We start from the raw sequence: 22,967 nt of genomic DNA on the forward strand, positions 1-22,967 counted from the left end.
GATACTAATGAACACAACAGTCAGCTCTGGTCAGGTCTCATCTGGATACTGTATGCAGTTCTGGGCTCTGCATTTTAAAAAGAGATGTGGATAAGTTGGGGATGGTTGAGAGGCAGGAAACGAACATGGTAAAGGACTTGGAAAGCATGTCCTATGAGGAGAGGCTCAAGGAGCTGGCCATGATAAATTCAGAATGTGCAGCCAAGACAAAAACATTTTTTACATCTATTGGATGCCTGTTCCTGCAGCATTTGCAGAAGATGGCAACCTTGTTGTGTGACTGTAAAACAGTCAAAATTATTTCTTAGGGGTCCACTCTTACTCATCTCAACAGCCTATTGCTATTGTTGAAGAAGTGCTGACCACAGCTGATCAAAAGTGTTTGAACAGAAGAGCTTTCATCTGAGAACATTAGTTCAGTGGAGTGGGTACATTTTCCAGGATGGGGACAGAACTTCTGATGGAACTAGACGGGTGGTTTCCTCACAGCCTGCCAACCCACCTGGGACCTCCACAGCCCTGCAACCCCCTTATCGCAAAAAAGTCTGGAGGATTTGTCTTGTTCTGATTGACAATAAGAAGAAAAAAAAGTGTTTTTGAAAACCTGATGACATCCTTGAGTTAGAAATGCCTTTGTCCAGGCCATCTCTAGTCCAGAAATGCTAAGCACATTTCTTTCTCTTGACTTTGTTCTGTTTATTAGCTAACAATGGTTCCATGTGCCATAGTCCAAAATGTCCTCCCACCTTTTACCCAGTTTGTGTCACCTAAGAGCCAGATGACCCCATAGAGATGGTGTCCATCACAGGTGCGCAGAAACGTATGGAAAAGGAGGGAGGAGGGGATAATTTGTGGGTGCTGTAGCTTCTGGGAGAGGATAATTTGTGGGTTTTAAACTACCTGTCTGGTCTGTATCACATTTCTTCATCTTAGGTTCATTCTGACTTCTGGAACGCTCACATGGTGATTGCTTTTCTTCAGCAATCAAATATCTTCCTTTGGTTTTTGTTTGTACTGACTATTTTGGCATCAGTTTGCTATTCCATGAGCCTCTGCACTTGGTTGGTAGACAGCAGTAATTACTTGTTGCGTCTCCTGAGTCATGACCTGTGTCTAGACCGGTGGATTCACTTCAGGAAAGAGACAAAATTTTCTTGCCTGTAATTTTAATTTCCTGTGTTGTAAATTCTCCGCCCTGCATAGACTGTCTTTATGTTGTGTTTAGGATTATCACTCATCATCTTTCTTTCAAATTAGGCCAAGAGTGAATGTCAAATGGTGTCTGAAATGTCCAGATATTGACACTCTCGCAATTGAAGTATTTTGTTCCTTCATTTCTTTATGTTGTGTTGTAGTAGTTTTGTGTCTCCTTAGCTTTGGAATGGCTGTGGATAGAATGACTGTTCAGCACATAGCCAGAAGAGGGAGTGTCGGCTATTAAAAATCCAAAACAAATACTGAAGTCAAACCCTGCTTCATCCAGGCACCTTGGCAGGCATACCTGTGAATTCAGACTTTGAGCAGAGCATCTACACTAAGAGTAATCCAAATTTTCCCTAGGAAAACAAACTTTATCTTTTAGTTTACTGGAGCTGGAAAAATGATGGACTTCCCTTGTACTTGATTCACACCAAAGAGCCTCTAGCTCCTATTTCACTTTGAGATAAAAGCCCTGAAAGGAATAGGGTTTGGATTAAGGTTTTCATCAGGGGGTGATAGTTAAAACTGATGTGGCTGTGTGTGCATAAAATGCTGGGGCACAGGGCAGGAAGAGAGATTGCACAAGGTATGAAATACCCTTTTGAGACTATCCTTCTATCTGCTTACAAGCTTTTAATGTTGCTAGTTTTGAATCCATTTGCCTTTTACAGTCAGGCATCACCTGTTACCATTGTGTTAAATGAGCAGAAAATAACTGAATCTGTTGGAACTTTTTCATGAAACATACGATTCAAGTGTTTTGTCTCTTCTGGTTTGTCCCTTTGTTTCTGCAACAGGTCGTTTGGTGTGGTTTTGTGGGAGCTGCTTACAGGAGAGATTCCCTACAAGGATGTGGACTCCTCAGCCATCATCTGGGGTGTGGGCAGTAACAGCCTGCACCTTCCTGTCCCTTCCACCTGTCCAGATGGGTTCAAAATCCTCATGAAGCAGACATGGTAAGAGTCTCATCCCATTCACAAACATGCAGTTCTGTCCCATTTCCTTTAAGCAGATTGGATGGTCTCCAGCTAGGCAAGTCATATGTCTGCAGGAAGCATGCAAATGCCATTGATGTTCGTGGGCTGAGTGTTGAGAGAGAGGGAACTCAGCAAGAGAAGGAGCAGAGGCAGCAGGGCTTAAGCAAGACCAGGAGACATCAGGATCAAATTGCTCAAGATCTGTGTTACCCTCTCCAGTTACTGTGTTACTGTGTCCAGTTTTGGTCCCCCCACTACAGAAAGGATGTGGACAAGTTGGAGAGAATCCAGCAGAGGGCAACAAAAATGGTTCAGGGGCTGGGGGACATGACTTGTGAGGAGAGGCTGAGGGACTGGGCTTATTTAGTCTGGAGAAGAGAAGACCGAAGGGGGGATTTGATAGCAGCCTTCAACTCCCTGAAGGGTGATTCCAAAGAGGATGGAGCTGGACTGTTCTCAGTGGTTGCAGATGACAGAACAAGGAGCAATGGGCTCAAGTTGCAGCAAGGGAAGTTTAAGTTGGATATTAGGATAAACTCTCTTAGCAGGTGAGTAGTAAAACACTGGCACAGGTTATCCAGAGAGATTGTGGAATCTTCATCTTTAGAGGTTTTTAAGACCCAGCGAAACAAAGCCTTGGCTGGGATGATCTAGTTGGGGCTGGTCCTACTTTCAGCAGGGGGTTGGACTAGATGTGACCTCCTGAGGTCCCTTCCAACCCTCATTTTCTATGATTCTAAGTCCTGCGATCTAATGGGATGGGGAGAGTGAGGTAGGCATTTTACAATGTCATGTTTGCCAAGGATGTGTGTGGGGAGATTGCAGTGAGAAAGTGACAGGAAGCCAGGAAGCTTCTGGAGTCGGGGGAAATGCTGTTCAAAAGTGGGTGGTAGCAGCAGGATCAGGCCAAGGAAAAACCCAGTTCTTCTTCGGGGAGTTGGTTCTGGGAATATGAAAGAAGGAGAGGCTGTGATATGAGAGCAGTGACAGGGACACTGCCAGCCAGGGAGGTGCTGGGCTCATCCACTGAAGGTCGTCATTCTCTGCTGCCACTTTGAAAAGCTGTGGGGCAGGCAGGGGAGAATTATTTTGCTCTGATCCCTTTCTGGCAATGTGTTTGTGTAATAACAGAAGTGTGATGCACTCAGAAAGGCAAGAACAGTGTGTTTAATTCAGAGGCATGTTTTGTCATGTGGCTTTGTTGTTCTTTTCAGGCAAAGCAAGCCCCGGAACCGCCCTTCCTTCCGACAGACACTGATGCACCTGGACATTGCCTCTGCCGATGTGCTGGGCACCCCTCAGGAGACCTACTTCAAATCCCAGGTAGCAAGAGACTGGCCCATTGGGTGCCAGATCCTGCAGGACTCTATCCCAGCATGAAGAGGGATTGCATGGTCCTCTGGGGTAGGAAGGAATGAAGGGCAAAGACAGGAGGAAGGCCTGGCAAGGGGAAATGGAACAGTGGGTTTGGAAAATGATGCTGAGGTTTGCTTGCTGCTGCTGTGTTGTGTTTCGGACACAGAGTGTGCATGTGTAGGAACCCCCCCATGCAAGGGGTCGTTCTTTTAGACACTAGCCAGGTGTGTGCACAGTGTGTTAAAGAACAGGGTGGGACTTTAGTATTAGGGACAAGTCTGAACAAAGGGAAGAGCTGTCACAGGACATCAAAAGGATGCTGGGCAGAACCAAGAAAAGACAGTATCTCCAGGTCCCTGACGCTGTTGGTTGCTCCCATTGTGGCAGGGTAGGATGAAGCCCAGGTCCTATATGGTGAGTGAGTACACCAGGGATGTTTCTAAAGACTTAAGCCCCTGAAGTGAAGCCACAAGAGCCAAGACTACATGAGGGCCAGGGTCAACACTACCCAACAGAGCTACAAGTGCAAATGGTCTTTGAAGGTCTCATAAACATGGACAGTGAGCAAACAGTTACTGACATGGAGCTACAATGGGCTACAGAACCCAGTTAGAGTTTTTATACCCAGGTGTCTTGCAGATGCATTCCTGGCCACCCCATCCATGGGCACATGATGCTGTCTTATTTTGCCTCCTGGATGTCTGGTGTTCGCTGCCAAGTGAATGTGGAGATTCCTAGTGGCACCACAGTACAGTTCATGTACATGGAGTGTACATGAAATTAATTTGAGAAGCCTAGTGCCATCTGCTTCCAGCTGCTGGCATTTTTTGGAGCCTCTGTGGAAGAGCAGGAATGTGTGAGGTACTCTGCCACTGCAGTGATGGGTGAAGTTTAAGAGCCTTGATAGATCAAACATGTGATAGATCACATGGTTTTTTGCAAGTCAGGTATGTGGTGCTTTGCAGACCTATATGATTCCTACTTGCATTGTGTCAGTCCAGCCAGTGCTGCTAATCATTACTGAAGGCAGTCCAAATTATGAAAGAGCAGGTAACAAGTCGGTTGGAGGACCTGTAGGGTGACCTTGCCAAGCAGTGGTGTGACAGATCAGGGGAGAAGCTCTGTGGTAGTTAAGTGATGAGAAACTTCCACATGTTTGCCTGAATCTGGTACTATGGGGAAAGGCCCCAGTGAGAGGAGAATAAACTGCTCTTTCATGCTGTGGTCATGCCATGACTATAGCTGCACATATACCTGCTTGTTCAGTTCACTTGCGATACTGAAAAGACATGAAAATGGTTTCGTACTGAATGCAATGATTTGTCCTTGAGCTTTGACAGAGGTTTCTTGTTCATATAAAAATTAAGTACATTTTAAATAAACTATTCCAAACAAAAAGTTGAGAAGTTTTCTTTTAAAAATGTTGAATTTTTTTATTTAGGTGTTTCAATATGTTTTTTGTTTTCTTCTGGCCAAAACAGTGAATGCAGTGCACATTCTTAACACAAATCTTCATTTTTTCAGTGAAAATGGTTCTGTCCAAGACATTTTGCTTAGCAGTAGCACTGAATCATGCTGTCATGTAATCATGAGTGTCAATTGCCTTCTCCTAGGCTGAATGGAGAGAAGAAGTAAAGAAACACTTCGAGAAAATTAAAAGTGAAGGAACTTGCATACACCGGCTAGATGAAGAGTTGATTCGGCGCCGAAGAGAAGAGCTTAGGTCTGTTGACAGTCTCTCATCTGCTACTCCACCTCTTTTCCCAGCCCTTTCTGGCTGTTGATCAGAATGATACATACAGAAATCATTGCCTTGCTCTCAGCTAACCATTTCCCTTTGTTCTGAACCGTGTCACCCTGAAGAGAGGGAGGTCAGCACTGGTATATAGTCAGCAAGTTCTGAACTTGGGTTGGCTACCACAGGTTAAACTTGCAGTGAAAATGAGCTGGGTCTTAACTCGAGTTGGCTGCTTGAATTCCAATCCAGCTCTTTTCTCTAGTCTTGCACTGAAGATGAATTGAAAAAGAGGTGGAGAAAAGGTGGTACTAGGATGATCGGGAGAAGTGAAAGCATATCTTGTGATGAGAGTAGAAGAGCATGGTGTTCAGTCGAATCAAATGAAAATTGAGAGGGGAACTACAACTGCTGTCTGTCATGTCATGGGAATAAACATCAGGTAGGGAGAAAGGCTACTTAAGGTAAAGTGCAATGTTAGCAAAAGAACAAATGGGTAAAATCTAGCCTTGGATAAATTTAGGCTGCAAACTGGATGAATTCTGGTGATGACACAGCAGTGAAGTTTTGGAGCACTGAGAGTTGTAGGGGCAACATACTTAAGTCTTGAGATGGAGTTTGATCAGTTTAGGAACAGAATTATGCAACAGGGATAGGTGTGATAGCAGGAGACTGGACATAATTATCCGAGAGATCCTTTCCCATGTGGTGTACTTATGATCCTACCTAGCCCGATTAAAAAAAAAACAAACAGTTGTCTCATCAGCTACAAGTACCATACTTCATTTGTAGGCTCCTTTGTATGCATATTTAGGTGCATCCATAATAAATAAGTCTCCTTATCATATGGTAGGTAATGTAACTGACTTTTGGGTATTTCTACTGTGGATAAAATGGTTCAGTTTTCATATGCGTTAGCAGGTTGTGGTAAAACCTAACAAAGGAAAAGTTGACCATCTCTCTCCAACTCTGCACATCCTCCTCTCCAGATTAGAAGTGTTTGTTCATCTGTCCAAAGCACCAGATCCTCAGGTTGTGAAGCTGAGGCTTGCATTTTTTTTCTCTTTAACAGACATGCATTAGATATCCGTGAACACTATGAAAGAAAGCTAGAGCGAGCCAATAATTTGTACATGGAACTCAGTGCCATCATGCTACAACTGGAGGTCCGTGAGAAGGAGCTCATCAAGTACGTATGTTGAAGAAGAGGAGGGGGAGGGTATGCACACCCACTCACAGCTGGGGGGTGTTTCTGAACAGGGAATAAATAGACTGTCTCCTTTCTGCTTGATAGCACTTTTGGTTGGGTTTGCAGCAGGGTGCATCCAGACCTGGAGTCTGGATCAGGCAGAGAAGCCTCTCCCTGATCCCTCAAGGTCATTGCCTAGAGTTGAGGGAAATTGCCTTAAGGACAGTGACCAACTGCACCTCTCTCTCTGTTAATATCCTTCTCCCTTTACAGTTTGAACAAGAGAAGAGTGTTTTTGTGGTTTGATACTACCAGTGCCAAAATGGCCTTGCTGCTAGCCCCTCTATAAAGGGGAAAGAGACAGTTTGCCTTGAACCATGTGCCAGGAGACCATAAAGATGCCTGATGTCTGCAAAGAGAGTTTAGACAATGACCCTTTCTGCACGTGGAACACGTTACACGTGCCAGCAGTCTCTGAAAGAGCATTCTGATACAACTCACTCGATGGCTGCTTTTATGTCCAGTACTCCCTCCCATCTTTTAGAGAAGAACCCTAGGGATCTGTTTTTTGTTCTGTCTTCCAGGCGGGAACAAGCTGTGGAAAAGAAATATCCTGGTACTTACAAGCGCCACCCAGTCAGACCAATAATCCACCCCAACACAGTGGAAAAGCTGATGAAGAGAAAAGGGGTCTCCCATAAGCCAGGGGGTCAGACCAAGAGGTAAGAAACTTCTGCACAAAGCAGAACCCTAACTGAGCAAATACGTTCTGCACACAAGCGTGATAGTGCGGCTGTACTCTGAAATAGGCACCTGTGCCCTTCAGTGTGTAATGGATGCTCTTCATAACGCAGAACAAGCTCAGCTGGTGTGAGCGGGACAGCTTCATCAGAACGTGGACTGTTAAGTGCTTTCAAGTTGTAGGGAAAAATTCTACCCTCACTTATACCTATTTGAAACATTTGGTCCACAGACACTGCACAGGGGATGCTACTTGAGCCAGTACAAACCTGACTCTGAGATCCCCAAGGAGTTTTTTGGGCTGTCAGAGAGAACCACATAATTCCCATTCAAAGCAAATTTGGCAACAGATCAACCCTAGCCCTCACATGCAAGTTATCAGGAAGGGTAGCCATGATGCTAGGGCACTAGACTGGGATGCGAGAGGGCTAGCTTCTGTTCCTGTGTCAGCCACATACTCCCTGAGTAACCTTTGGTGTGTTATATGCAGCTAGACTTTCAAAGGTGTTTGCTAGTTTTGTGTATTTCTGGGCATCTGCATGGTCAGATTCACTGATTGACAGTCACTACAACTGACTGATACTTTTTCTTTCCAGTTGAAATGAGCTAGGCTGCCATTTGTGGGTGGTTTTGGTGGTAGTGTATGGGAACTCCTTGTGCAGGATGCTGTATAAATATGTGGTAAGAGATGGTCTCTGTCTCTGTGGAGCTTCTAGTCTAAGCAAATGAGGTAGAGTTGAGGGGAGAGGTGCAACAACTGAGGAGTGGTGAGCCACAAAGGGCATGGTGTTGCCAAGATTTCTTCTTTTGGGAAGTTGGTGAGCTTTAGGATTGGAAAAAGAAATGAGGCTCTCTTGAGGGAGGTTAGCTAGAAGGAAGTTTGGGGAAGGGAAGGAGATGGAATAGAGAGGGGTGGAGGAAGAAAGGAGTGACACTGAATGCGAGGGTTCACGACTGACCAGGGGGGACCAGAGAGTGTTGGAGTCAGTAGTCAGTCAGCAGAAGGGAAATTATGTCCATAGGCTGTGCAAAGCAGAGTCCAAGGACGATGTTGGCATCTGCGGCTGTGTCTCTGAGCTTCTGCCAGCCCCAGGCTGACCGTGTTTGTTGGTCTTTGCTCTAAATCCCATTTGACTGTCTCCCAGGCCAGACCTGCTGAAGTCAGAGGGCATCCCCAGTGTGGAGGCAGCACCCAACAGCTCTCCTGTCTCAGGAAGTCCCAAAATGGCTACCCTTGGTGGCAAAGGCCGGTATCGCAGCAAGCCACGTCACCGCCGGGGGAACAGCAAAGGCAGCTATAACGATTTTGCAGGGATCTTGAAAAACCAGCCAGGGCCAGACGACGCACCCCACCCACCTCCCCACCAGAGCCATCCTCCTCCTCATCACAGCCTACAGCACCAGCAACAGCACCATGGCCACCCCCATCCCCAGGGCCACCATGCGCGGCTCAACACCCATGGACAGGACATTGCAAACTGTGCAAACAACCTGAGGTACTTTGGCCCAGCAGCAGCTCTGCGGAGCCCCCTCAGCAACCATGCCCAAAGACGGATGTCGGGCTCCAGCCCCGATCTAATCTCGACCGCTATGGAAGCAGACTGCCGGAGACACTTAGAGAATGAGGAGAACAAGGCTGATCACTGGGAGTGCTGTGCAACAGATCCATACAGCGCCTGTCCACAGTGCCGGCAAGGGAACAGCGGTCAGGAACAGGTGCCATCCATGGGGCAAGGGACAAGCCGGCCTGAATCCACCATGTGTGGGTCCTTGTATGGAAATGCTCAATTCCTTGAGAAGACGGAGGTGGAAGGATTCAGCAAATGCAAGTCTGCATCCTATCTAGGCACCCCCCAACAGGTGACCCCATCTGGGCTGCCTTGCAAAACAAGACCCCTCCAAAAGGTAAGGACCATGCTGCGTTCTTGTAAACAACAGTGACCCATTGGTGAAGATCTCCCACACATGCACTGCATGGCATGGTGTAATTTGAGAAATAGTATGTGATGGCATATGTCATCCTGCATATGTGGAAGATGGGGATTAAGGCTGTCTGTGGGTCTTTAGTTTAAAGATAATTTTCTGTTCACGTACTTGACTTCGCAACTTCAATATTCTTTTAAAGTAGCTGATGGCATTCTCTGTCACTAAGGCTCCAAACTTTTTATTTGGAGACCCTGTTTTCAGGTGTGCGTAACTTAGTCACACTGTAAGTGTTTTTCCTTCAGTTTTCTAATCGTGTGTCTATCTCAGACTGAAGTTGCTTGGGAAAACTCAGCAAAAGTTAAGCTGTTTCTTTAGACAAAGGGGAATATGCATTTGTTTGAAAACTCATGCACCTTCATGCTTTGTAGAAGGGATCTGGGATTTGCCAGGGTCAGGGATGGGCCTTTTGCTGTTTCTTCGAGAAGCTGCCCAGATTCAGCTAAGTTGCAAGAATGAAAGGCAGATCACACATTTTCAAGAGGGATCTGCTAGTTTGGCAGCTAAATTTTTCAAAGGTTTCCTTGGTGTGCTTGGCTCAGGAGATGGAGGCAGTCCTGCTGGCAACCAGGGCCAGCAGTGGAGGATGGCGAGTCAGAAGAGTAGGGACTGGTCTAGCTGGAGTGTTGATGGGTAGGGACAATAGGCTGAGGCACTGTTTTTATGCACAGAGGCTCTCCCTCTTTTCATTCAGTTTGCAGAGTGGTTGATCCTCTGGGGATTGTGTAATAACAGAGGTTTGGTCTGCAGGCCTCCTTCCTCATTTATTGCCAAAACTGAACAAATGAGGAAACTGCAGGGAGAGAAAGGTTGATTTCCACCGTTAAGATAGTCGAATGCTGCCTTGGAAAATGGGATTCTATCATTGCCCGTGGCATAGAGCTCTTGCACAGCACTGGGCAAGTTGATGAAATCATAGACTTGACAAGCAGTCACGAAGTGTGCGTTCCAAGTGCCAGCGCAAAATTCTGAGGTCTCATTTGCAGATGTGCTGAGTGCTTGCAGCTGTCATGGTCCTCAGTGAAAGCCACATTGAACATGGAAGTGTTCTGTAAGGCAAAGTTCTCCGACAAGACAGCCCTCAATCATCTCATATGGGTTACCCAGAATTAACATTGTTCTTTTGGCATTAACATCTCTGAACTGGGATAATACCACTTTACTTCATGTGCGTTGTGAAAGAAAATTCATTTCAATCACAGATTTCAGTCATAGAGAAGTAGGGCTGGAAGGGACCTCCAAAGGTCATATCTAGTCCAACCCCCTACCTGAGGCAGGGTCAGCCCTGTCCAAACCACATCAGACAAATCCATTGTCTAACCTGTTAGCAAAACTACACAGTCAACCCTGACACAACACAAGACATAACACCCTAACAGGGGACTGTGGTAGCTAATGTTCTGATGCTTTAAAAGTTGTTAAAAAATGCTTGAGAGATCCAAGGAGGAGAGCCATGTCTCCTGTTACAAAGGAAGGCAAAACCCCAACAGTGGATATGTCTACATGTTCATTAATGCCCTTTAGATACTGTGCATTTAGTTTACTTCCTTAATAAAGCACTAACTAAATGTGCAGTACGTAAAGTTACTGTTCAGTAATGCTGATGCACAGTTATTTAGTGAAGCTTACTGCACATTAGCCTAATAACACTGTGCAGTAGGCTATTAGCATGGTTTTTGACGTGACATGCTATTGCACAGTGTTATTAGGCCAATGTGCAGTAAGCATCTCACGTAGATGCGCCCAGTCTGCACCAATCTGACCACAGGACAAAATTCCTTCCTGACCCCAAACGTGGCAACCAATCTGACCCTAAGTGGAGGGGCAAGATCCTGTAGCCAGGAACCTCCAGCTTTGATCCCAGCAGCAGCATTGGCACAGCCCAGTCAAATACCCAGCCTTGGCTATAGCCAACACCCAATACCTCTGAGGAAGGCTTAAAAACACCCTGACACGTAGCTGCAGGAGGGGAAAATTTTCCTTTCTGGCAACCAGCAAAGCCCAGAAGTCTGGCAGATCCTCATAGTAGAACATCATAGGTATTGCTAGGCCTAGATCATCCCTGACTGATGCCTGTCCAGTCTCCTCTTGGACATCTCCAGTGATGGAGAGTCTATTTGTGGTTGTGAAGCACTCAGATAACTGCCATGATCGCTGGAGAAAAGCACAGGAAGGAATTAACTCTGTATCCAAAGCATAAAAAAAAAGAACCCAGGCACTTGCACTTTGGTTGGCAAGTAGAAAACCAAATAATGCAGTCAGTACCCTATGGAAAAAGGAGTTTGCCCTCATGCAGTGAAATCCTATAACATAATACATATGTACTGGAGGGCAAATTATGGTTGCACAAGCTATCTCAGGTTACCACCACCTGGCAGAGGGGATTGTCTGTAGTCCTCTTCATATTATGTAAGAGTGATGATATTTTGTGTGAATTTTGGGAGGACATTGGCTTCTGAGAGAAGTACTAGGGAAGGTGCTGACATCTTGGCTGTAATCATACCTCAGTGCAGAAGCCACGGCTAATTGTCTCTCAGCTGCCTGCTGCAGCTCAACATATTCTTGAAGCTGGTTTGCGCAGACAGTCTCTTGCTGCTGTTGTGATTATGGGGTTCATTTTCCCAGGATCATAGTTGGCTTGCTTTTAGACCAGAGGCTGGGCTACAACCCCTTGTGTGCTTATCTTGGTGCAACAAACGGGATGCAGTACCTGCAGTGACTCCCTCCAGCAGACTGTGACCAGTGGCACATGTGGAGACCAGACAGCTTTCTTGAACCAGCACATGGTTTAATCTTAGAAGCTGGAACACATGGCAGTTAGAGAAAAAGGAGTTGAAATCAGCAGTTTGTACTCCTATCTGTCTTACTCTCTCATAACCCTGGCAGACCTACTTTCTTCAGATGCTTCACCAGGCACTTATTTCTTAATTGGGTTTCTCTGAACCGCTCCCGTCCAAAAGCATTCCTTTTTCAAATGGCTATGGTTCTTTTAGTTTCCAGACCTAACATGGTCTGATGATCACTTTTCACATTTGCAGGGAATGTGCCTGTCTTGAGCTGTTCTTTCACTTGCTCTTTGTTTTCTCCAGTAGCAGAGTATTAAACTAAAGTCAACATATTTTGTATGGCAAACATCCCTGGATGTTTGCAAATACAGTGTTCATATTTTACTACAGAGTGGGCATGTCTACATGTCTTTGTTAATGTGCCTTAATTACTGTGCATTTAGTTTAGTACTTGTTTAAGGAAGTAGAAACTAAAGGAACCAGAGTTACGATGCAGTAACGCTGGTGCACAGTTATTTTGTGATGCTTACTGTGCATTAGCTCTATCACACTGTGCAGTAGGCTATTAGCATGGTTTTTAACCTCCACATTACTGTACAGTGGTATTAGGTTAATGCATAGTAAGCATCTCATGTAGACATGACAAGCATCCCCAGCTCCATCACTTTTGGCTTACTTCAGACTCTGGTTTCCTCTCACTTTTTAAATTTTCTCTCAGGCCTCCTTTGCATTTTTAAACTCAACTAGAGTGGACTGATTTGTCTGGAGGGTTAGGGAATAATATTGCAACCTCCTAATTACTCCAGCTGTGGTCACTTCATTTTGTTGGTTATCATGGCAAGCCTTTGCATGGTCACCAGACTCCACTGCTGTATCTATCTAATCTATCAGTGACCAGATTGTACATTATATCACCCCAATACACTGGCCATCTGTTCCTTGTGATATTATTTTAGAGGTAAAGAATTGGAATAATATTTTTTTCAGGTATGAACTTATAAATGACAGAATATTTCAGAACTAAGTATTAATGGTCCTTGCTGAATGTGGTGTCTCTGGTTAATCTCCATCCTTGGAGGTTTTTAAGACCTGGGTAGACAAATCCTTTACTGGGATGATGTAGTTGGCCATGGTCCTGCTTTGAACAGGCCATTGAACTAGATGATCTATGATTCTGTCCTGAAGAAGGCAGGGTAGATACATACCTTAGAGACTAAATCAGAGATTTATAGCATAAGCTTTTGTGAACATAAGTACACTTCATCAGATGCTGTGAAAGGCCACGCACAGTCATGTGAAGGACTGCAAAACTGTGCCAGTCTCTTCTGTGACCTTTGGGTGCAATTTCACCTTTGAACTTGTTTACATGGGGAAACTGCCTGATAGAGCCGTAGTAGCATAATATTGCTTTAGCTATTCCAGTGTGACTCCCTGAGCTGGGCACAGCCTTCCAAAATGATTAAAGCAACTAATGGAAGATAATTGCTCAAATACAAAACACAAAAAAGATTAGGTATACCAATCTGAAGTCATTTTCACTGTCAGTCGATTTCCATTTAGACAGGAGCTCAATCCTGACTCTTAGCATGCTACCATAGAAATACCTTCAGAAGATTCCAGTAGTTCAAAAGTTTACCCTAAATAATGTAACCGAGACCTTTATAATACTCCGATAAAATTACTTTAGTACCACGTTTGTTGGACTCTGCTAAGTTGTTTGGTAGACTTTACTAATAAAATTCAGCAGTGGATACGCATCAGTCCAGTATGAAACACTTGTCACACCTCAGAATTTCCTGGCCAGATCATTGTCATAGGTCTTGGTTTGCAGAACTTAGCTTGCCTGCGTTTGGAGTGCTGCAATCCCATGATGTGGTGACACTGTACCAGGAGCCAAGTGGTAGTTATGGACCTGAGTGTTTGCTCTTGCATTAAGTCCAACATCATTGTTCTCTTTCTTGCCCTGTACCAGAGTGGTGATGAGTCTTCAGAAGAGGAAGAAGGAGAAGTGGACAGTGAAGTGGAGTTCCCTCGGAGGCAGAGGTAAATCCTTTGTTTGCAGGGCAGAATCTAGGTGTCTGGAGGATTTCAGCTTTGGTCACTGAACAGCATGGCAATGTGCTGAGAATTTGAACCTATCAGCAAGAGCATGATGAATCCTTACAAAATCACGGACCATATACTACCTTGCAGAGATGAGCTTTAGCTTAGGCCTGCCCAGTCCCTTAGGGGATATACTCTGGCAGGAACGTACTCTACCCTAGTAGCTAAGGTTATCATGTTTCCAGTATAAAAAATAAAAGGACACCTGTGGGAGGGGGGAGGGGGGGGCATATGATGGGGGGGGGGAAGAGACAGTGATATGCTGGTACCCTGCCTCTGCCCGCCCCCAGCCCTTCTGCCCACGTCCAGGAAAGCAGAGGCAGAGCAAAAACCTGAGCATTTGCTTGCATTTTAAAAACCCGCCTGGACGTGGGGACAGGGGGCCAAAAAAGAGGACTTGTCCAGGAAAACCCAGACATATGGTAACTCTACCTAGACTCATAGTGACTTAGTTAGGAAGTGAATTGGCCCCATAAACTATGGAAGGAAAAGGCTGCTAAATCAAATTAGACTGCTCTGGGATGCCTCGTGCTGACGCGTTGTACCCAGCCTCTTTCAGGATAATGGCTTCTCCAGTCCACCACCTCTCTGGCGTGGGTTGATTTGGATGGAAAGCTTAATTAATGGAGTTTCACAATGAGGTAATGCCCTTCAGCCTGTTATTTCCAGTGTGTCTGTGGCACCAGCATTGAACTTGACAGGGTCTGGCACATCACTTCTTCCAAGGCTTGGTATTATGAGTCAGGGACACATCTTCCTCTGGGATGCAGGAATCATGATCCTACCTCAGAGTTGGGCTTGGGATCTTCAAGAGGACCCCAGGACCTGGGAGAGGAGATGGAGTGAAGTGTGTTAGCAGTTGGCTACATCTGACTGTTTACATCATCAAGGCTGAACACTTCTCCTAAATGTTCTAGCCACATTTCCTTTTGTTAAAGGTCTTACAGGTCTCGTGTCTTTAGCCCTTTGGGAATTTTAAGAGGGGACTTGCAAAGAGGTATTGCCTAGCGACTGATTATATTACACAATGAAATCCGCATCATGGAAAGCAGGAAGAAGATATGTTTATGGGCTTGTTAGAACAGGCATGTAGGTGGCAAAAATGATAAAACCATGGTACGTTTATAAGTGGTATACAACTGAAGGGGGGAAGCTGGGAGACTGGCCAAAGAACTATTCATTACATTCTGTATGTTGTGAGGCCTTTTAACACTGCAACATGCATAGCAAGTAGCTATGTTCAAACCATAGCTGTGTACCTGCATGCTTACCAGTGTCCTCTGTGCTAGTGATCCTTCAGGCCAGCAACTTACCACTTGTGTATTATGGTGGTAGAAGGCGGTACAGCTACTCTGAAAATTTAGAAACTTTGAGGGGCAGTCAGAGACTTTTTTAACATAGGCTCATTCAGAGTATTCAATGGACTGTAGGGGTTGGCTGTATTGGGGTCAGCCTCCTGTGGGTATGAAGTTGAGTTTCCCCACTGATGGTATGGAGTGGGGCAAGTATAACAATGAAATGTTTAGGGTAGAGACTGAGAAGAACAAAACTAACTTGCTTTCCTGGGGTTGCAGGCCTCACCGCTGCATTAGTAGCTGCCAGTCCTACTCCACCTTCAGCTCTGAGAACTTCTCTGTGTCTGATGGAGAGGAGGGAAACACAAGCGACCACTCGAACAGCCCAGATGAGCTGGCCACCAGGCTGGAGGATCAGCTAGCTGAGAAGCTGGAGGATATGTTATCCCAGACCCCAGAGATCCCCATTGACATCTCCACCCAGTCTGACGGGCTCTCAGACAAAGAGTGCGCTGTCCGGAGGGTGAAGACACAGATGTCGCTGGGCAAGCTCTGTGCAGAGGAACATGGCTATGAGGTACATGGTACTTTCAGTGACCCCCTTCTTTTATTAGGTGATGAAGATGCTGGGAAGGCGAGAAAAAAAGCCATAGGACCAGAGAGTGACAAGACGAGAGTTTGAACAGGTCCATGATGGAGGTACCACACAGGTCCCTGCCACATTTTATATTATATTATGCAATTAACTGGTTAATCACAGAATAAATTTAGACCAGCCACACATGCAAAGTAATTATCATGCCATAAAAATGTCCGTCCACCTATAAAAAGAGCCAACCAGCTACAAAGTTAGTGCTTGAGAATGTGTAACGACTTTGTAGCTGGTTTCTATCCAGCTTTCATTTGAACATGTGGTAGGGCCCACAGAGAAGGCAGGTTGGATTTTTCTGCACCCTCCTCATAACCATCCTGAGTGCCTGTCCAAGAGATGGACATCTGGCACTGATTATGATCACATGTGGCACAGCTGCCCTGTGGAATTCATTGCCACGAGATACTGTTGAGGCCATAGAAGTGAAACCCCATCAGCCATTTGCATGAGATCATCCACAACTGCTTCAGGCAAGATAAAAAGAAAGGTTCAGATAGAGAATGAAATCAAAGTGCTGTACACCCTCCTGCTTAAGGTCATCTGGCAACCTCTAACTAAATGGGTGAGAGGACACCTCCTCATGCAACGAGTTATTGTATCTATCAGTAGCCACTAGAAGGGATTCTGGCTCTTTTTTTTATGAAGCAGCTAGTCTGGCCACCAGTGAGCCCCAGGTCTGATCTGTTCTGCGGTACCATGTTACCATTGCAGTAGCTGAAAGCCATCCATCCGCTAGTGCCTTAACCAATGCAACTAACATCTGCCAGGTGTTGGTAGCTTTGTCACTCTCTTGCCAGGGGGAATAGTATGGCAGAAGACTGTCGGGGCTTGAAGAGAAAGTGAATTTGTTTTGGTTCTTCCATTTTGTGGGATGCGTGAGCTGTCCAGTCTTCCTTTTTCCTTTTCTTTTGTTGACTTAGCCACTGTTCCCCTTACAATTGTAGGTAAGCAGGGGTGTGTGTGTGTGTAGGCAAAGTGTCTCCCTGAGGTCCCTTGGTGCCCACTGCTGCCTATCCACAGACCGAACAGAAGACGAGATGTGATAGGCTCACTAATATGAGGGACTTTTCTGTTTCTCACTCTTACCTACTGCTTTTACCCATGTGGCCACTTTGAAGTGCATGGAAATCACTAAGAGTTTCCCCTTTCCTTTTCCTTTGCAGAACCCGGCACAGTTTGGAGAATCAGACTGCGACTCTTCTGATGGGGAGTGTTCTGATGCAACTGTCAGGACCAATAAGCCCTGCAGCTCTGCTACTTGGTAATGATGAATTGTTCCCCAGCCCCTCCTGGTATTGGCAGGACTTCACGTCATCCCCCCCTTAATCATACTTTACAGGAAGAGAAGATGCTTCTCCTTTCCACCCCAGAAATGATCTGCAATAACTTGAATCTCTGGAAGATGTCCAAATGAAATTAGTTCTCACCAAGCATTTCAATCAAGAATGGCAGGGATGTATTTTATTGAATAATCTAGCTACTGTAACATTGATATTTATTTTTTTGACATTTTAACACTTTTTACTGTAAAGAGTGGACTGTATCTATATAAAGACAGAACAGTTGTTGCAAAAAAAAGTTCAGAAAGCAAGCACATCAGAGAGAAACCTCCTTGGAAGTCTTACCTAGACAGCACGCATTGGCACAATAGAACTCTATTGCTGCTTTCACAGGGGACCAGGCCTTAGGGCCCTACAGATTTGATAGATAAAGAGAAACGAACCAATCAGTCTAATCAACTGGAGACGCAAAGAGAGACCTTGCTGCAAGGTAACCTATGAACAAACAGCATTCAGTATAACCAGCTGGGTCACTTTTAATCAGAAGGTGGACGTGTTCCTGGAGAAATTTGGTACCAAGGTGCTTATATTCATCCAGGGTCTTCTGAGTCAGTACATTCCCCCTGGGATGCAAGTGTGGGGGTTAATTTATGAGTTTTTTTTTGTTGTTGTTTGTTTTTTAATCAGCATTTTGTTGTGAGATCCTGCAGACCTACTCCAACCTCAGCCTCCCTTGAGACTTGGGTGTAACAGCACTTCTTAACCCTGTTGTCCTCTTTCCTCTGGCAGCACTGATTTCCACGGGAGCAGAGAATGCTCTCTCAGACACTGAGTGCCCGTGTTTCAGTTTACTTCTCCTCTTTGCCTCCAGGCTTCCTGGCTCACTTTTTTCAATTTAAGAAATTCATCAGATCAGTGTTGGAAAAAACAAGAACTTGCAAACCAAGGAAGGCGCATTCTGCATTAGTCCGGGGTGGAAACCAGGGAACCTTCCAAGGCAACCTCCTACTGACTGCAACACCATGTGCCCAGCCAGCACCAAGGGAGGGAGCTGTGTATGCATGGCCGAGGCAGAGAGGGAGCGGTATAAAACAGAAAGCAAGACCTGGAATCAGTTCATTGTCAGAGGATGGGGGGTTGTCTTGGTCTTGAGGGAGTGCTATGGGGTGGGGCAGGCAAAGCATCTCAATCACCTGTCCAGCTTCAGTCTGGAGGAGGAACTGTCCCATAGTCCTGGTGGCTGGAAGGCTGAGGCATTGGCAGACCAGAACCCCGTATGTTCCTAAGGAACTCCTTGTGCCTTCCCTTTGCAAACAGACTGCTTTTTAACTGATGTTGCAGCAGAACGAAGATGCAGGGCCTGTTTCCCCCGCCTTTAGTAACGTCTCTCCTAGAAGACCTCCGCTCCACCTTCAGAACCCCCAGGCAAGGGACCTCCCCTTCCAGGCTAGGATGGTGAGAGCGGTCAGCATCCTACCCCCACAGTTTCCCCTTGTGCAGTGCGTGAGCCTGAGGTGACCAGCCAGAGCTGACTGTAGGCAGGTTCTTCTGTTGCTGTGTTTACATTTTCTGTTGAGCTGTTGATTTGAGCTCTGCTTTGATTAATTTATAGCCTAGCGGCAAAATGAAGGCACCGTTTGTCCATCGACAGAGAGCAGTATTCTATGCGTGAAAATGATCCCGTATTTTTTTAATTTTTGTAGCTGGACTACACGCAGATCTTAAGTTATGACTTTATTTTGTTATTTATTATTGTTTCTGTAGATCAGAAGATTGGCTTTACTACTAGCACAGCTGTTTTCTCTCCGTGTGACGGAGCCACACAAGAGTGAGAGCAGAGCTGGTTCTGGGGGCTGTCAGTAGTCACCTTGTGCCGTGACCTCCAGCAGCGGCTCCCAGAGCACAGTTGTTCTGGGGGCTAAGTGCCAGTCAGGAAGTACCCAACTTCACGGGCCTTAAAAGACATTCCCTGTTGTCGACACTAAATTTCCTTGCTCATGAGTGACCAGTGGAAGGGGCAGAGAGGAGGGAGTTAACAAGAAGCCAGTTAACAGGCGGAGGAGCCCAGAGTCCTAGAGGGAGAGACTTTCCAGGGGCCAGGAGCGAGCAGGGTAGTCAGTGCCAGGAGCAGACACAGCCAGGCATGGCTTTGCAGTTGAGCTCCCCAGGGCCAAACAGCCAGGGAAAAGAGAAGCAAGAGCCACAAGTCATCACTTGAAGTCTGAAGACAGTAAGTTGGAGTGACCCCTCCCCACCCCCAAGAAGAGAGGTAGCAAGTCTGGTGGGCCAGGGAGAGAGAGCAGTTGTCCGTGACAAGGCACATGATAGGAGTTCTTGGACTCAACAGTAGTGCCCACTAAGATATGCGGAGAAGCACGTGAGTTGAGCTAGCCCTCCCTGCTTTCCCCTGGACACCACGCCAGACTTCTTGTCTTTCCCTTCAGCTCCCACAGTTCACTTCAGTGGCCTGGAGGCAGAGCCAAATTCTCTCCAGTCTTATCCTCTCCCCCACCTCGCAGCAGTCTGCTCCCTCTTCATAGCCAGAGGCATTACCTCGATACCTGCCTAGTGCCCCTTCAGGACTCCTGTGAGCAGGATGCACAGAGACTCCTCTAACCTGCTCAGAGCCTGTGTAGGACTGCAACAGCTCAGGTGAGGTGAGGGCTGATGTGGGCAGCCCTGCTGTGCACCTAGGACTGTTACCATCCTAACAGGCTCAGTGTGAGCAGGGCTGGAACCAGAGCTTCAACCTATGGCACATGCACTTTCCCCCCGCCAGACTGATCTAGTATCCTCTGCACATGATGAGCTGCAAGAGGCAGGCTTCACTGCACTGGAGTCCCTGGCCCCATCCCATGTGCTGTCCCTTTTGGCAGGGCTCTTCCAAACATTCCAGGCTGCTCCAGAAACCCAGCCCAAGAAATGGTCTTCCTCTCACCAGGGCTTATGCCAAGCCATGAGCAGTTGTGGATGGGAATGAGTTTAAGGGCCCTGCCACACATTCAAATTCAAGCTAGATAGAAACCAGCTATAGAGTTGTTACATGTTTTCAGGTACTAACTTTGTAGCTGGACAGCAATTTTTATGGCATGATAATGACTTGGCGTATGTGGCCGGTCTAAATTTATTGTGTGATTCACTAGTTAATTGTGTAATGTGTAACATATAGCAGGGGCCTGAGATTCATGACATTGTTGGGTGAATCTCAGGAGCTGCATCCTCTTGCAGTGGGGATTGCCTTGGCTCTCCAACAGTGCTTGCTCGTGCCCCAGTACATCAGGTGGGCAACAATCACTCTGCTGAGTACAAGCAAGCTGTTAGCTAGTTTTAAAGATTTACATCCTGCACAATTGATAGCTTTCTCTTGCTCCATGTCCTATGCACTTGGACTTACTAGTCAGCCTGAACAACAGCCCCTGCCCATTAGTGGAAGAGAAGACTGAGAAACAGCTGGTTGGGTGCAGCAGGCGAGGTGTGCTCACTGGCAGAGCCAGGCTGCCTTTGGCTGGTGGTTGTGCCATGCAGGCGCAGCAGTGCTGGCCTGACTGAAATCATATCCCCTTGTCACTGCTGATTGCAAGGTGCCTTTGTTGGTGTCCGGCGCCATGGTGCTGCTTCCATGCTGTTGGAATTCTTTCCTGGTGAGCAGCACAAGGGCATGCAGCTGTATGGTACAAGTCATAGTGCTGCAGCCACTCCTGCTACTTGGGAAAGCCAGATCCTGCGGTTGGGCACTCTGGCCTCAGAAGCAAAATGAATCCAGCGCCTGTAGCGGTGCAGAAGCTATGCTAGGGAAGGACAGACCAAGCTCTTGTCTGTGTTGACCTCATAGCAGTAGGTCTATGCAGAGTGCAAGGGAAGTGTCCTCTTGCAAAGAGCAGACTTAACTAAGAGGCTACAGCTCTCCCAGAGGAAATCCTTGCCATCTCATAGATGACAAATAGGGGCTAAGTTCTGCTGCCAGTGGCAGGGAAGTGTCTGCAAACTCATGGGTGTGCCCTGAGGTATGCAGGGGTGTCTGAGAGCTGATAATCAGCATGGCCTGTCACAAGAGCAGTGTTTGGGTGAGGGCACTGCTAAAGCCTGGCAGAGTCTCTGAGCTGAAGGGGGCTGATCTGGTAAGCATAGGTCCCTGGAGAGCATTCAGGAAAATAGCAGCAGGCTGGTCACTGTCCCACACCTGATTTATTTTTTCTCCCCCCACTACATAAAACCTCATTCCCTGGGGAAAAGGCAAGTGCCTGTGTCCTGAGCTGCCCTGATCTGACCTGACTCACATGGCTGCTGACAGCTCCTCAACACCAGCCTGGCTTCACTCTCAGAGGATGAATGTTGTTCTCCTCACTGTCAGTGTTAAAAGTGACCATTTCATCTCAGTAGTTCTCATTTCTCTCTCTCTCCTCCCTGCTCTGTGGCTTCCTGAAACAACTTGATTTTTTTGTATTGAACCGTGTACAGTGATGGGAACAAGAATGACTATCAAAGCAAACAATGCATGGAATAAAAAGCCAGTGTACTTCCACTGTCCCAGCCTTGGCTTGTCATCTGGGTGCTGAGGGTGTTGGGCTAGGATGATTCATGCTGGAAATCACTTTTTAAAGAGTAGTGAACAGTTAATGCTGAACCCCGTTTTACATTACCTGTCTGCTTCCAGCTGCTCATTTGCTCCCTGGAGTCTCCCAAGTATCCAGGATGAAAATGGAGAGTGGCTTGGCTGCACAGGCATTCTTCTGGTGTAGATGCGGGCCCTGAGTGTTGGGCTTGGAGTGAGTCTTCAAAGCAGCAGGGCAGCTGAGCAGTGGTCACTGGGTACACATACACTTTGCTGCATCCCTTCCCTCTTAGGTTCTTTTCTTGCCCCCTCCCCCCCCCCCGGGTGCCAACTCTCTTCTTTTGTCCTTCAAAGCTCTTTCCCCTCTAGTCCTTAGTAGTCTGCAGATGCCACCAAACCCCAGAAACTGGTTACAGAACAGTCAGAGGCGTGGGACATGAGTGCTGGCAAAGATAGGAGACTCCAGCCTCTCACCAGAGGATACAGCCAGGATCTGGCAGACAGGGCAAGGCTGGCTTGATCCGTTTCTGTGGCACAGGCCAGGGGGCTGCCACAGAGCAGACAGCCCAGCACAGCACAGCTTGGTGGGTACAAAGTCTTGGCTCTTCAGTGTAGCAGGGGTCCTGTGCTCAGATGCAAATCCTGTTGCTACCCAAGCAAGCACCTGTTTTGCACCAGTTTGTTGGGCAGGTCAGCAGCACCTGGGGAACAGGAACCTGTGGTCCAGTCTGAGGCTGCCCCTCACAGGCAAGCTGCACTTCTGTGCTCTCCTTGCAGGGCAGACTGAAGTGCACCAAGGACACCAGGCACATCCATGATCACCTGGACTTCCTGCTCTGGCTCACTCCCTCTGTGCTGATTGTTTCTCCACCAAGGACACTAGGCAGCTTAGGGCACTGGGTGCCTCACCTCTGCACTCTGCCCCACAGGCACCAAAGTTACATGGCTGGCAGCTGCTTCCTCATCAACAAACAGCATGTCTTTGGTCTCAGGCCAGGGCTTTACAGTCAGGCTGACCCCTACCACCCTGGCTCCCAGCCTCTCTCAAAGCACACATGCCTTCATGAGGCACAGGGGTGGATAGGGCTTGTGTGGCTAAGGCCTGTCATAGGGCAAGG

The 22,967-nt window shown here is 46.8% G+C and overlaps 1 protein-coding gene across 10 annotated transcripts in view; it reads left to right on the forward strand.

The window, feature by feature from the left end:
- Positions 1 to 21,822, forward strand: part of MAP3K13 (mitogen-activated protein kinase kinase kinase 13) — a 115,399-nt gene extending 93,577 nt beyond the window's left edge. For all 10 annotated transcript variants that reach the window (XM_019489861.2, XM_019489859.2, XM_014604574.3 and 7 more), the window contains 9 exons: positions 1,998 to 2,156; positions 3,392 to 3,500; positions 5,147 to 5,256; positions 6,341 to 6,457; positions 7,042 to 7,179; positions 8,344 to 9,103; positions 13,940 to 14,010; positions 15,645 to 15,942; positions 17,181 to 21,822. In XM_019489861.2, the coding sequence (XP_019345406.1) occupies positions 1,998 to 2,156; positions 3,392 to 3,500; positions 5,147 to 5,256; positions 6,341 to 6,457; positions 7,042 to 7,179; positions 8,344 to 9,103; positions 13,940 to 14,010; positions 15,645 to 15,942; positions 17,181 to 17,282 (1,864 nt within the window). In that variant the 3' untranslated portion in view covers positions 17,283 to 21,822. The remainder of the gene's footprint in view (positions 1 to 1,997; positions 2,157 to 3,391; positions 3,501 to 5,146; positions 5,257 to 6,340; positions 6,458 to 7,041; positions 7,180 to 8,343; positions 9,104 to 13,939; positions 14,011 to 15,644; positions 15,943 to 17,180) is intronic.
- Positions 21,823 to 22,967: the final 1,145 nt, after the last annotated feature.

The sequence above is a fragment of the Alligator mississippiensis genome, chromosome 7, assembly GCF_030867095.1.
Source record: "Alligator mississippiensis isolate rAllMis1 chromosome 7, rAllMis1, whole genome shotgun sequence".
In the NCBI taxonomy this organism is placed as follows: domain Eukaryota; kingdom Metazoa; phylum Chordata; order Crocodylia; family Alligatoridae; genus Alligator; species Alligator mississippiensis.